Source organism: Pantherophis guttatus, chromosome 6 (assembly GCF_059756535.1).
Source record: "Pantherophis guttatus breed Tessera chromosome 6, ASM5975653v1, whole genome shotgun sequence".
Lineage (NCBI taxonomy): Eukaryota > Metazoa > Chordata > Lepidosauria > Squamata > Colubridae > Pantherophis > Pantherophis guttatus.
In genome coordinates this window covers 17837527-17853193 of record NC_142068.1, presented here as the reverse complement: position 1 = coordinate 17853193, position 15667 = coordinate 17837527, and the positions used below count along the sequence as shown (strand labels likewise).

The 15667-nt window shown below is 38.3% G+C and overlaps 1 protein-coding gene across 2 annotated transcripts in view; it reads right to left on the bottom strand.

The window, feature by feature from the left end:
* Positions 1-15667, bottom strand: part of PLD1 (phospholipase D1) — a 173385-nt gene that overhangs the window by 71634 nt on the left and 86084 nt on the right. For both annotated transcript variants that reach the window (XM_034438982.3, XM_034438981.3), the window contains exons 2-6: positions 15229-15411; positions 12274-12401; positions 11158-11303; positions 6444-6552; positions 2880-2945 (exon numbers count right to left, since the gene is read on the bottom strand). In XM_034438982.3, the coding sequence (XP_034294873.2) occupies positions 2880-2945; positions 6444-6552; positions 11158-11303; positions 12274-12401; positions 15229-15382 (603 nt within the window). In that variant the 5' untranslated portion in view covers positions 15383-15411. The remainder of the gene's footprint in view (positions 1-2879; positions 2946-6443; positions 6553-11157; positions 11304-12273; positions 12402-15228; positions 15412-15667) is intronic.

Sequence of the window (15667 nt, the reverse complement as noted above, 5' to 3'; positions counted from 1 at the left end):
TTTCACCCTCTTTTTGTGGGGAAAAGGTGCATCTTATACTCTGAAAAATACGGTAACATTTTCTATGCTACATCTGAAATTATAGATTCCCTCAGCTATCCCAGGGAATATTCAAGATCTCATCCAGGTTTTCCAATGAACCTGGTTATGAAGTAAGGTCTGTGAAGATTTCAGTGTCAACATACATTGTTCCACCAAGAAAAACACCCAAGGAAAAACCCTCTAAGAGTAAGGGAGAATTGAATATGAATTGGCAACAGTTGTTTGGTGGAGACAAATCCCAAAGGATCTTTTGTGCTACCCTTGAAACACAAAATTCAGGTTCTTTTAAGCCAGAAGCAAAGGCAATTATGATTACGACAATGTTCTAGTTTAGCATTATACTGACGATCAGGGTAACACAGAGATATGTAACATTCTTGAGCTGAAGGTCATATTTTATCTTTTGTGCTTTGACTTAAGGTACCCACTTTGGCCTTAATCCTCTGCTAATGGAATGAATTGCTCTTGGCCCTTGGAAGGGTTTAAGGCTCTAATTTCACTAATTCACTAATATCTCTCCCCCCACATGCAAATAACAGAAAAACTGGATCAACATTTTTAATCCCATTGACTCACTTGTGCTGCACAAGAGTCCCACGTGAAGTATTGCATGCAAGACACAAGTCGTTCATCTCTTTCTTTACAATGCTCATATACACCTTTACAGAGATGCCGTGCAATTTTTTTAAAAATACAGCAATTATCACCTGCGGTAAACAGTTCACAACTACCAAGTCAATAAGCAGCTATTGGTTTCAAATGAGAATTAGTGACCTTGCTGTATAGTGAACAAATGGATGCAGAATCAGCTGATCATCATTGATGAAAAAAGCTCCCAGGAGAAAGCCTTATAAACACACTCCACAACCGTTGACCATTCATCATCACTGAGAACTACAAAGACAAGCAGAGAGTCTTTGACATAAACAATGACTATAATCAAAGCATTGATTATTCCACCAAGCCGGCCTAGCCTAAATGGCTTTTAATTGGGATTTTAAATTTTATGGATTTGGGGGTTTTAAATTGGGAAGCTAATGATTTAATTCTTTTTTAATTATCTTAACTTTTGTATTTGTATGTTTTTTAATTGTGGCTGTTCACCGCCCTGAATCCCCTCTGGGAGAAGGGCGGTATACAAATTAGATAAATAAATAAATAAATAAAATTCAAGAGAACGATGTAAAAGGTAAATAGAATAGGATTCAGGCTGAATCCTGGCTTCTAATCCAGCATTCAATATTGCAACAGAACCAGAAGGCAGAAAAGCCACAAACCTATAAAGTACATAGCCAATAATATTGGAAGACCATAATGTATCTGGTAATCAAATGTACTCCCTAATACAAGAAGTAGCTTTATTCGTTAGGATGTGCAAAAGAATATTATGCATGTGCAGGCACACCCATATCCTTTCTGTGCATATATACTGTCCTTCTGAATTCAAAACTCTGCCCTGGAAATAATTCTTCAATGGACTTGAATTATTCCCTGCTACCAGAAATTACTTGTTGAAGAAGCAGTAAAATTCCACAGAGGAAGTGGACACCTGCCTTGGGAGAACACTGAAAGAGGTGAAAACATGTTGGGAGCAAAATTTTACACAGTGACGCTATGTACTTACATCCTCTTCAGTGACTCAACATTTCCAAGTGCCAAGTTGGCATGATATTGCATTTATGAACAGAAGGCAATTATGTTATTACACATGTATACCAGTTCAAGCCTACACAAACAGGTGAGAAATTATAATCACCTTTTCAAAACCCTAAAGGGAGGCCCTTCTGAGTTAGCTCAAGGGTTTGTTTCTGTTTCAAGTAAATGGAAACTAGGCAATTTCAGGGATGATACACGTCAGAAACACTTCTCTCTTCTTACATCCCAACAGCTAGAAGTAGATATACACAGCCTCTATACCCGTGATGGCGAACCTATGGTGTGGGCACGCCAGCCGTCGCCCCAGCCAAGCTCCACCACGAATGCGCATGTGCCTCCCACCGGCCAGCTGGTCTTCAGGTCTCTGCTGCCCATGCGCGGGGGGCAGGGGGCATGTACTGGGGGCACTCACATTGTATTTTGGGGTCTCGAGTGGTGCCCCCACGCCCCGTTTTGGCCTACAGGTTGGTGCAGGAGGCTTTCCAGGCCCAAAATGTTATGTGAATGTTATAAATGCAAAGATTAGTTGCAAAGTTATTTTTTTTTTCATCACTGTATGAATGATTGCAAAACAAGGCAATCACTAAATGTGGACATCATGCAGTTGCTTCTGGGCTCTCATAAATTTACTGAATCTTTAACTTTGGTAAACATGTAAATGATATGCTCCCTCCCACTACATACCCATATTATGACTTAATGTTATATTTTGGGGGATCATATCATGCTAAGTCAATGAATGAGAGTGTACCTCTTCAAATTGCAAATGAACCCTAAAGCTAATTTCTCCATTACAGTAGTACTTGACAACACAAGATTCAGCCAATAACACCTTGGTATCACAAAGAACATTACAGATAAAGTTCAGATTGGCTGAATTAGCACTGTACTTTGACCATGATTTGCTCAAAAAGTTGTAACTACAATAGCTAGGTTTATATTGTTCTAGATACAAAATCAAAATGTCTTCTTTCACTTAAAAAAACTCCAAATATTTATGATCTGGCAGCCCAAACACTTTTGAAAACCTCTTAAAGTTACCATTTATATATATTTAAGTCAAGCTATCAATTATAACTCACATCACTAATTTGATCTTTCTTTATCAAACAATCATAGAATATTGATAGAATAACTTTAACTGAGCAGAAAAAAGTAAACACCATCTTAAGGTCACTTACTGTTCCATGATAATTCTTGTATAGGGGCATTTTTAAGAGATTTGTGAGATAATCTTCCAGTTGTTTCTGCAAAGGAAACACAAACACACCAGTGTAAGGACTGCAACAGCCATTATTAAAACAGGCAGGCAGAAGACAAGCAAAGCACATCCATGAATATCAACTACCATTCAGAAGGCATGATGAAAACTTCTTAATCTCACAACACATGGACTGATTAACCATAGTTTCAACTGGAAAACTAAGCATCCTATATTAAGCTAAATTCAAAAATGCTAGGCAATTCTTGGAAACTTGACACATAAATTAGCCATCAACAGGCACATAGAGGTAAACCGCATTTACATACCATTCAAAAGCTAAGAAGGAAACAAAAAGACCAGAATATATCCTTTCTGGCAACCAGCACGCAGATAAGCAGGGTTTAACACCAGAAAAATAATCAAGCAGAAAACAATACTCTAATCAAGGAACTTCCAAGGTGAAAACCACAACCCCACCAACACTAGCAGGGCAAGTCACTGTATATAAACAGGGAAGGAACCCCACATTCAGTAGCACTGATGATATTACCTAGTCAGGTAATGAAATGACCATAGGCAAACAACCAATCTGAGTTGTTGTTATGCAGAATCAGACTAAAACAAGAAGATCTCTTTTGGAGAGAATGACAAAATTGAAATGTTGCATGGGTGATAGAAAGACAGCAAGTGGAGAGGGAGGCAGAGGAAATAGGATATGAAGAAGATTAAGCAGGAGAATGATTTATGAAGATAACGATAATGAAAAGATGAGATAATTAACAAAGGAGTAATTGATTTTACTTTGCAGGTGAATCTGAGAAATGCCTCATGATGAAAAGCAATCTGAAATAGCTGGAGATTTACATGAAAGGAAGACTGATATATTTTTCACAAGTAATTAACTTTGAAGACAGGAGGATGAATTTCGATTTGCTGAGAATAGGGTAAAAAATATATGTGTTTTTTTTTCTGCCTACAACTGCTCTCAGGGAGAGTCTTTCAAATTCAAGATAATCTTTCTTTCTGGTAAACAGAGCAAAAAATTGAGAAAGAGAAACTAAGGGGGGGGGGAAAGCCCAAAACAAAACAAAGCCTTAAATCTCAATGACAGGTCTAAGCACAAACAGCATGCTTAAAATTGGACTTGAATTAGAATGTCAACATAATCCTTCTTTAGTACTGTACATCAATATGAATTTTATATACAATGCTTGTGGTTCATTTCTCATTGTGTTGAATTTATATTTACCGACAAAGAAATAAAGGGAGACTAGTATAGATCTATTTCAAGCTATTTAGCTCTCATCAGCTAGTCATACCCTTCTATGATTTGAACCTGGGTTACCTGCATATTAGATATGCTCCATCCCATATTTGGGTAGAACAGGTTGCCCTGATAAAAAAACACTTATTTCTCTCTGTGCTACACAAGATAATAATTGGGAGTGTTTACAGAAGAGAAGTCAAAGAAGTAAAAATGGATAGTTGCAATCCTGTGATCAAAGCTCTATTCCTTTTAATAGGAATTGCATGTATGTTAAAAAAGGGACAAGGCTTTGATCCCATGAGTCATGACTGCCATCTTAACATTTTCTGCGACCTCACCTACCACAGACATCCCTGGTAAGAAGATAGGAAGTTGTGGAAATACTGTTGTTTGTTAAGTAGTTATTTAAGACAGCCAGTTCTACACCAAGCATTTGAATCCAGCACTGAATAAGTTACATACAACTGGTACTCACCGTTGATCACCATTTGTGATTTTTCCCATGAGCGTCTGACAAATAAAGTTAATGGGGAAAGCCAAATTTGCTTAACAACCAAGTGATTCATTTAACCATGGCATAAAAGGTTGTGAAATTGGCTACAACTCATTCAACAAATGCTTTGCTTAAGAATGGAAATTTTGGTCCCAACTATGATCATAAGCCCAGGACTACCTGTAATAATCATTTACTACCATTCCAGATACCCACATTCCAGATGCCCATTCCAGATACCTACATCTCCTCAAACGTGCTCAGTTCCTGAATGCAGGCCCATGAACATCAAAAGTGAGGGCGCTGCTCATATTTCAGAGGCCGCTCTTTATTGTATCAGATGAGAGAGGCAGCCTTGAAAAGGTACTCTTGGCCCTAATCCATATAGGCTTTATATATTTTAATCAGGAACTTGATTGTTATTTGGAAATAAACCAACAACCAATGCAATGCCAAACTGCTGGTGCAGTATGACGATATCAGACCGCTAACATGCAGACAGCTGCATTGCCTTCAAAGCCAATCCCATTTACAGTGGGATTTACAAGGCTTTTAAATTAGGGGAGACCAAAAAAACCCCAAGTAATTCAAGGATTCCTGGAATGCTAATGTCAGGTTTCCAAGCGATGAAACCCATTCAAAAAAGAAATAGGCAAAGCCCATCTTCCAAAACAAATTGCTTTTATCAAATTGGCAAAGACTGGTGTAATTCCAGATCTGACACAAACCGGAATTACACTACATAATATTGCAATTTAGAAACATCCCACAAAAGTCACATTCTCCAATAAACACTCAATCCACATTGCCCGGTGTCTTCAAACTCCACCTTCCTTTCTCACCAGGAGCAGCCTCTGTTCCCATGGGAAAGAAGGTCACCTAGAAGGTCACAATCCTCACTATCTATTTGACAGCTACTTTATTGGAAAAAAGATGGAATAACAAAACCTTGAAATTCTATTCAAGTTCCTCTCCCTCTCCCTCTCCCTCTCCCTCCCTCTCTCTCTCTCTCTCCTCTTCCCTTCCCTTCATACTAAACAAAATCAAGCGATATCTTTCTCAGGTTTTCCGTCGGTCTCTGGATTATATCATTGCATGTCCAAGTTCTCCTTAACAGTGCATTCTTCCTTCCCCAATTTTAATAGTCTTCCATACCTTCCTGAAGGAAATCTCTTTAGGGTCTAAGAATCTTGTGATGAAGATGGCCACCAGCACCAGCTTTCCTAGGAATAGCTTCAACCGGTAAGCCACGAGTCTAGAACACGGGTATCAAACTCATGTCATCATGGCGTTGTCAAGTGACTATTGTGACTTCCCCCCCCCCTTTGCTAAACCAGGCATGGGCGTGGCCAGCGCGTGACGCATCTGGCCTGATCTACCCTGATCTAGAAGGACCACCAAAGTTGCAGACTACTTCCTTCTAATCAAAAATAGAACTAAAGCCAATACTGATATTAGATAAGTTAGGGGAAATGGTTGAACTCTATACACTCCTTACTGGAGCACCCAAGAGGCAAAACGTCTCCACTATGCACTAGAATGATCCAATTAGAAGGTCCTATATATAGCTCGAAACTTACTTAGAAGAGATATTCAGTTCCAGCTCTCTGGCTTTATCAATTACATAGGTAAAGGGAGCAATGAAATCAGAACAAATGCATGACATGCTTGAAATGTATACATAAGCTCATTTATGGAAACTACAATTCGATATGTAGCCAAGGTCTAACATTAACATTAAAAAAAAACTTAAAACTTATTTTTCAGATGAAGGATCTTACTCTTCTACTGGAGAGATGATCCTCTCTGACCATGTTTTCAGATGTGCGTGGAAGACTCGGCATTTGTCTTGCTTCTCCCCTTTTGACAGTCTGTCTCCGCACAGTGTGTCTAAAAAAATAAAAACATTGATTTGGTTGCATGCACTGGAATGTGTCCTAACAATGGAAGGTGAATTTGGCAACAGAAAAGATCCTCATAATGCCTTTAATTACTGGAAAGATAACATAAAACATACATAGATATATTAATTGCATGTGCACCTTCAGGCTTGTGTCTTCATCTACCACAAAATATCCCAAAGTGCTACAATATACCTTTACCACACTTCACTTACATAAATGAGTAAATTCTGCCTTAGCCAACAGACATGTCCAAACAATTAAAATCATAAAATTGATTTGGATTACTGATTTTTTGTTTAGCTTTTTCTATTTTTATTTATTTATTTATTTTCAATTTTTATTTATAAGTATAAATTAAACAGAACAATGAAACGTACAAAACATAAAAACATATAAACATCCATTTCAATACATGTCTAGTTTGTCGCAACTATAATATACATTTCTCTTTGTATTTTGACTCTTCCTTATTTGGTCATTCCCTTTTATCTATCTAATATTGATCTTTGTTGACCTATGTCTGTTCTTTGTTTCCATCATATTATATTTGGTCATTTTATTTACTTCCTATTGCTTCATCTCTTTCCTATCTTTCAACCAACTATACCACTTTTCCCATACTAAGTAAAAGTCATGTTCTTCCCTATTTTGTAATTCCTTTGTGAGTCTATCTAATTCCGCACATTCCATAATTTTATTGATTACTTTATCTGGTGTTGGTATATCACTACTCTTCCAGTGTTGCGCGTATAGTATTCGTGCTGCTGTTATCATATGTATAATTAAATAGGTTGTTTCTTTTTCATAGTATCCATTCACTATGCCTAATAAGAAGCTTTCTGGTCTTAGTTCTATCTTTTAGTGTGTTATTTCCTCTATTTGTATTTTGATCCTTTGCCAATATTGTTTTGCCATTGGGCAGGTCCACCACATATGGTAATAGGTGCCTTTGTGATGGTTGCATTTCCAACATGTTGATGGCGTGCCGGGGAACATTCTTGCCAATCTGGCTGGTGGCAAGTGCCACCTATAAAACATTTTATAGAGATTTTCTTTATAAGAGCCTTGGTACTACAGTGGTTTAAAGCACCCTGTTATTAACACAGCTGCCTGCAATTTACTGCTGGTTCGAATCTCTCCAAGGCTCAAGGTTGACTCAGCCTTCCATCCTTTCTAAGGTAGGTTAAATGAGGACCCAGTTTGTGGGGGCAATAAGCTGACTTTGTATAAATATACAAAAGTATGAAGGCTATTGCTTAACGCACTGTAAGCCGCCCTGAGTCTCCGGAGAAGGGCGGCATATAAATCAAATTAAAAAAAAAAATAAAAAAAAAAATAGGATACAGACATTGTCATTTTATAATTTATTTTCCATAATTTTTCCCATTTGTCTAATTGAATACTATAACCGAATTTTTTTGCCCAGGTTATCATATTTTCTTTCATTACCTCTTCTTCTAATTTAATCCTCGTAAGTAATTGTAAATTTTTTTAATCAGTTTGTCCTGTGTCCCTTGCAAAATTTTATCTAATTCTGTTTGACCTTTTTGAAATTCAAATTGAGCCAAATCTTTATTGTATCTTGATTTTATTTGTATATACGGCCACCAGTCAATGTCTGTACCCATCTCTTTTAGTTCTTGCCAAGTTCTTAGTTCTCCCTGATTGTTTAGCAGATCTTTATAAGTTTTCATTTTGTTATAGTCCATGGCATTTGGATAGATCTGGGCTTCCATCGTTGACAACCACTCCGGGATTTTGTAATAATATGCCTTTTTAATACTCTGCCATGTTTGGTATAATGTGTGTCTGATTGTTATGTCTCTGAAAATATTCATGCCTTTTGTCTGTGCCCTCCCATAAGAAGGCATGCCATCCTCGCTGAAGATCGAATCCTTCCAAATTCAATAGTCTATGGTTTTTGAGTTCCATCCACTCCTTGATCCAAATTAATGCTGATGCTTTGTAATATATTTCCCAATCAGGCAATGCCAATCCTCCTCTCTCTCTTGAGTCCTGTAGGTGTTTTAGTTTAATTCTTGTCTTCTTCCCTTGCCATATGTAATCTGCAATTAGTTTATTAAAGTCTTTGAAGAAGTTCTTCCCCGGTTTTATTGGAATCACTTGAAACAAGAATAGTATTCGAGGCAACACACTCATTTTAATGGAGGCGATCCTTCCCAAAAGAGATAGCTGTAACTTTTTCCAAATTTCTAAGTCTTTCTTAATTTGTTTTGTTAGTTTATCATAATTATCTTCTTTAATTGATGAACTTTTATTGGTCAGCCATATCCCTAGGTATTTTACTCTTTTTGTCGTTTGTATGCTTAATTTCTCTTCTAATTGTTTTTCTTGTTGATTGGTAAGGTTCTTAGTCAATATTTTTGTCAATATTTTATTTTTTGGATTACTGATTTATCTACCTAGAATCACCAAGTTAATTTGGAATTGATTTAACAAAATTCAGATATCTAAATCAGGCCAATTTAGATATTCAAATCTATGGGTGAATGATCATGACATCTCCGAACCAAATCAATCTGGCAGTCTCTGATATAGCTTGACCATTTAAAACAATTACTTTGGTCCTAAAGTGATGACTTCAATCATCTCTGAACTGAACATTCACAATCATTTTTCTAGGTCATCTAGTAGATAGTAGGTAGTAGGTAGTAGTAGTATTAGTAGATAATAAAGAGAGAGCCAGTTTGGTGCAGTGGTTAAGGCAGGGGTGTCAAGCTGGATTTCTTCAAAGGCTGGATCAGCATTGTAGTTCTCCTCTGTGGGCCGGCTTGGGGGGGGGGGGAAGAGACGGGACAGATGCCTCCCTGCAACACTCTGCTGGCCAAAACAGGGCATGGGGGGGTACGTGCAGCCCCCCGCACCCGTTTTCAGCCTGGACGGCCTCCTGCAGCACTGTGCCAGCCAAAGTGAGGTCCGTTTTGGTTGCCAGAGGCACCGCGGGTTGGTTCTTTGCTATTTCCAGGCTGGTTCTGCGGGCCAGATTTAAGCACCCCACAGGCCGGATCCAGTTTGTGGGCCTTGAGTTTGACACCTCAGGGTTAAGGCATCAAGTTAGAAACTAGGAGACCATGAGGTCTAGTCCTGCCTTAAGAGTTGGAAGCTGGTTGGATGATGGTGAGCCCATCACACTCTCTCATCCCTAACAAGGAGTCAACGGCAAGCAACTTCTGAAATTTTTCCAAGAAAACTGCAGGGATTTGTCCAGGAGTCAATACTGACCCAAAAGCACACAGAACACAGTAGATAAAAGCAAGACTTTATTTTTTTGTGATTGTTACGTCCATAAAACTGCCATCTTAGCACTTTTACTTCTTTGAAGAGAATCTCTATTAGCTGGAGCAGTCTTCTTCAGGATTTACCGCCAAATAATTTGCTAGAATCATAGTGATCACCTGCTTTTTAGCAATAATAAGCAAGCATTCATAAGAATTAGTTTGATGTAGTGATTAAGGTGCTGACCTAGAAACCAGAAAATTGTAACGATACCTTTAATGTTATGAAACAACAATATCTGCCTATTGCAAGTCCATGGGGGAAGGGAAAAAATGCCAAATCCAATCTAAACATCTGGTTGATTTTGTGATTAACTATAATAATAATGCATAATTCTTTGATACAGATGTTCATAAATGTTTTTAAGCCATTGCATATTTCTACTATTTTGCCTCCATGTAATCCCAAAGAAACTTAATTACATAAAGCCAATTCTTGGCCTACTGAAATTTTGGCAACTTTTTGAAACATGTTCAAAACCATAAAATCTTTGTTTTAATAACTGAAAAAGAGTAGTCGTTAAAGCAGGGTTAGGGTCAGAACAGTGTTAATATGATCACAACAGCAATGTCTGGAGAGTCTTTAGGGACTCACTCAATTAATATGCTGGGTGACTGCATGGAGACCTACCTACCGAACTCTGGGTTACAGTGTGAGTTTAAGAGAAATATGGGTTCAAAAATCTTGCTCGGACAGGAAGCGTCTTAGGTTAGAGATATCTAGACAGAAAAAATCCTGAAGAAAATTAATGGTAAAAATTCAGAATCTCTGTTAGTTCTTTGATAGCACCTGCTCAAAAAAGCTAGCCATCTAGATGTTTATAATTCAGATAATTACCCTATTTCTGCCCAAAATAAAACATCCCCTGATAATAAGCCCAATTGGGCTTTTGAGCGCATGGCAATAAGACCAAGCGCTTATTTCAGGATTCAAAAAAATATAAAACAGGGTCTTATTTTCGGGGAAACACTGTACCTACTTTAGATAATTCACTGTCTTTTAGCTTATCCAACCTCATAATACATTCTTCCTTTTAAAAAACGAGAAAGAACCAACTATGCCATCAATAAACCTCTTGGCAAATGGTGGTATAAATATACTAAGACTACTGTAGTGCTAAAGCTGATACAAATCTGAACAATATTGTCCGAGAGAAAAATCACATCTCTAACACAACGTGCTGAGCTCTCAACAAATCACTAGCATACCACCGGATGAAAATTGGGCAGCTATGAGTGTTTTTTATTCACTCTATTCAAATGAATCCCTGTTTAGAAAGATGGCATGCAATCACCTCCGTGTTGGGATGGGAATTCGGATAAAAGCTTTGTATCGAAGGAGTTCCCTATGCAGCTCCTGAAAATGCTTGTATTTCCTTTTCACTTGCCATGTAAACTCCGCATGAGTCAGCTCAATTGTGTAAACACGTGGACTTGGCACCTTCAAAAAGGAAAACAGACATTAAAGACTCAAAAGAAGATTATTTAGTCATTTCCTTCTTGTAGCAGCTTTAAGCAGCAGATTCTACAAAGAGTCCATTAGTGACCTTCCAGTAGGGTTAGAGCAGGGATGTCAAACACAAGGCCCATGGGCTGAATTTGGCCTACAATGTGGTTGGATCCGGCCCATGGGGCCGTCCTGAAAAATGTAAGGGGCTGGCCACGTGGCTTCGGACTGGTCTATCCAATGTGAAGAGAAAACATGTCATCAGTTTGGGGAGTGGCATCAAGGTGGCCATACCCACCCAGTTGGCTACATCCAGTGAGTGGCATCATGCTGGACACGCCCACCCAGTTGGCCACACCCACCCAGTTGGGCAAGGCCAACCACAGCCCTGATGCAGCCCTCAATGAAATTGAGTTTGACACCCCTGGGTTAGAGTATTAACCTAAACTCTCATTTAATACAAGTAGTTCTTGACTTACAACCACAACTGAGCCCAACGTTTCTGTTGCTAAGCAAGACAGTTAAGTGAGTTTTGCTCCGTTTTATGACCTTTCTTGCCACAATTAAGTTAGTAACACAGTTGTTAAGTGAATCTGGCTTCTCCACTGACTTCGATAATGAAACCAGTGCCATATACATTTAATAATAAATAAAAAAACCCTTCCTCCTTTCCTTTCTCCCTCTATCACATTTGGGGAAAATTTATCATTTGGGGAAAAATTTATCTCGGTTAAAGATTAAGACCCCGCAGTGGAGATTCCAATGCAAATCATCAGGTGTACCAACTTTTAAAAATGGCGCACAGAAACCTTCCTTGAGCTATTCCTATGGATCAGATTAAAAAGCATTTAAACATGATATCCCTGATGCTTTTTTTTTTTTTAAATTAGTCTTCCATTAAAAAAACTGCAGCCTTGCAAAACATGAAAATATGATGGAGAGTTCAGAGAGAGCTAGGTCTGACCTTGGTTGTTGACGTAAAACGCTCCACTTCTAGAACTCGTACTCGGATGGGACACCCGGTTAGGTAGAGCTGCACGTGAGGCTCTTTAAATCCTTTAGTGTTATAAATGGCTGAGAATGGAATGCCCACTGCAAATAATGATAATGACCGGGTATCAGTTCTTTACATGGGTTTTAAAGTGCACGTTTAACAGGTTACAGCAAAAGCAGTTAAATGACAGATCGAGACAGAATGGCAGCAGAATGTGGATTCCTTCAGGCAAGCTCCCTTCAAATAAATAAATAAAAACTCCGGATTATTTTGTATTAGTCACTTCCGCATTAGAAAGGAAACCTGATGCCGAAAGGGTGAATTTGAGTGAAATGTTTTTTTAAAAAAGTAATACAAGTTTCACAACAAAAACTTAAATTAATGAATTGGATGAATGGGTATATGAGGGACTGAATCTGGGTTCTTCTACTGCAAAACTGAGTCTTTGGAGAGGGGCGGCATATAAATTTAATAAATAAATAAATAAATAAATAAAAACACTCTTAGACTTAGAATGATGTTGTCACTTTGACTGTACAGCATACATTAAAATGAAATTTAGTTGCATGCAGCTCTCAAAGGGTCACCACCTCCAATATAACACTACATAAACACGACAAACTAAATAAATACAAAATTATGCATATACCCACATATATTATATGATACAGAGAAACAACACAGTTTACACTCTGGATCAGATTGGACAGTAATTTATATTTTGCCTAACCGTAGTTTGTTGAATAAAACACAGTTGATATCGCTCATAGTTTTCTATCAGTTTTTGGTGGCACCTCTCTTCGAAACTGGTAGAGTGTTCAAATATATATCTCTATCTCCATCTATCACCCCTCTGTCTGTCTGTCTGTCCGTCTGTCCATCCATCTTCTCTACATCTATAGAAATAGATATTTGAAGCCTCCACCAGTTTTGAAGAGTGCCACCAAAACTGATAGACAGAAAATCATAGGTGACATCACCCACAATCAGAGCCATGAAAGTCCAATGTTGTAGTAGCTGTGGGTGATGTCACTCATGTTTTTCTGGTGGAAACTTCATAGCACAGGGCTCATCAGCAGATTCTGTCAACAACTGTGGCTGAATGTCACAATGGCAACATGTTTCTTTCGTAGCATTTGTGTGGTACTTGCGTGGTTGACCTCAAGGTCTCTTCTCAGATTTCAGTTCAACTGCAGAGCAACTGGTGAGGCGAACAGTGGTTGCCCATTCTGATTATGTGTCCCACCCACCTCTGATCATCAGGGACTCAATGCTAGCAGTCTCCACACAATCCAAGACAGCCCACATATAATTTGTATAAACAAAGGAGCTTTTTTAAAATGATATTTGCTGTTAATTACCATATGGTTTGCATAATACACTAAACCACAGGTTTTGAACACAGTTGATTGGGTGCCTCTAAGCTATAAGTGAAACACATCACATTACAGCACACTGAATGAACCAGGCCACTCAAAACAACAGGGCTTAAGTTGTTGCACTGGTTTCAACATGGCCTTTGGACATGAATAACTTCAGTTAGATAAAAGTGTATATTTATGCATATGCAAGCAGATGCTGGATGAAAAAGTTTCTCCTTCTCAACTCGCTGATGTTTATCTATCATTGTGTAGTTTATCTAGCACAGCTGGCTGGGGAATTCTGGGAGTTGAAGTCCACACATCGTCCAGCAGCCAAGGTTGAGAAACACTGATCTAGCACCATCGATCTAAGCCACAGCAATCCCAACACAGTAATTGCTAAATAATGGGAAAGGCCTGGGGTTTTCTGTATCTCTTTCCTTCCACCTAATGGTCATGTGGAATTTTTTTTGCAATCCATATCTGGTAGTCCTAATTTATTGCAGTTGTTAGCAAACCTCTTTGAAGAGAAAGCTCAGAGTAGATTAGAAAATTTCTAATCTAAAAAAGTGTTTCTCTAGTTCCAGATTCTGTGCCATTACTGTATTTCAGAATGATTCAGGACAGGGTTTTTTTTTTTTTTTTTTTCAATTTTAAGATGTGTGGACTGGGGAATTCTGAGAGTTGAAGTCTACACATCTTAAAATTGATATGTCTGACAACACTGAATTAAGAGAACAGATGGTACCATTTCAGATTCCATACTGAATCCTTCCCATTATTATTCCGCAGATACCTGGCAGACCATCTGCGGCCAGCGATGAAAACAAAACATTATCCAATAAAAAAATTCCAGAATATGCACTCAGCAGTATAGTTCTTTGCTTTCTCATGAACTTTGTATAACTTGACACCAAGACTTCTAAAAACAGGAGTGGATAAAGCCACACAGGCCATGCGCTGCCCATCACTTCCCTTTTTGGTTCCCAAAGCAGTGCAAGATGTCATCTCTGAAACCCAGTGTCAAGAGGGCTAAATTTTCAGAGTTTCATATTTAAACTTCAGAATAAGGGAAGGAATGGAGCTGCAAGTCTTTTGGACATAAAAACTCCCATTACTCTCTTAACCTGGTTATCAAAAAAAATCCCTGAAAAGTTCGAAGGGGAAAAAAAACTGGGTCCAAACTTTCAAACTTTTCCGTTCTGATGACCAGAAGAAGACCTTTCTGTGATCTGTTGGGTATTTGGGACGTTTCATCACCTGAAAAATTATCTCCCCCTTGTTTTGGAGTTATTAAATATAGACTTTTGGTTTTTAATTGGTAAAAGAAGGAGGTTAGTTGTTAAGTTACAGTAGTACAGGAAACAGAGAAATATCAGGCAGGATGGTTGCTGAAGACTTTACAGAGAGCATCAAAGCTCCACTCAAAATTCCTGGATTCAGTGTAATTCAATCACATTTGATTTCTCTTCCCCCTAATTCAGTAAAAACTATTAACCTTCTTTTTAAAAAAGAACACTTGGGTTTCAAAGAAGCATTTTGTACGCTTGTGCTATTGACTTACCAGGAGCTTTTGGATCATGTACCACATCACTATCCAATTCGTCCCCTTCAAAATGCAGCTCCCTTGAGTCCAGACTTTCGATTAAGGTACTCATGTCGGCAGCAATTTTCCTCAGTGCTGAAGTGCTCACTTGCTTTTTATTGGTGAGAGACATCTTAAAGGTTTACTCTTACGCACAAGGGGCTGTTTGAGAGAAGGAGCAAAGAAAATGCATTACTGTGGTGGTTAGAATTGGAGTTTGTTGCTTCAACCAAAGATTTATCTGCGTGCCCGCTTGACCAAGAAATTCAACCATCTTTCTTTCTATGTTGCATGATAAAAAGAGCTCAAACAGGATGGAGTAGCTCAAGTCACCCCAGGGGGGTGGGGGGTGCACTGTAATATTTGTATTTTTTCCCCTTTTTTTGTATTTAGATGTATATGTTCTATGTTTGTATTA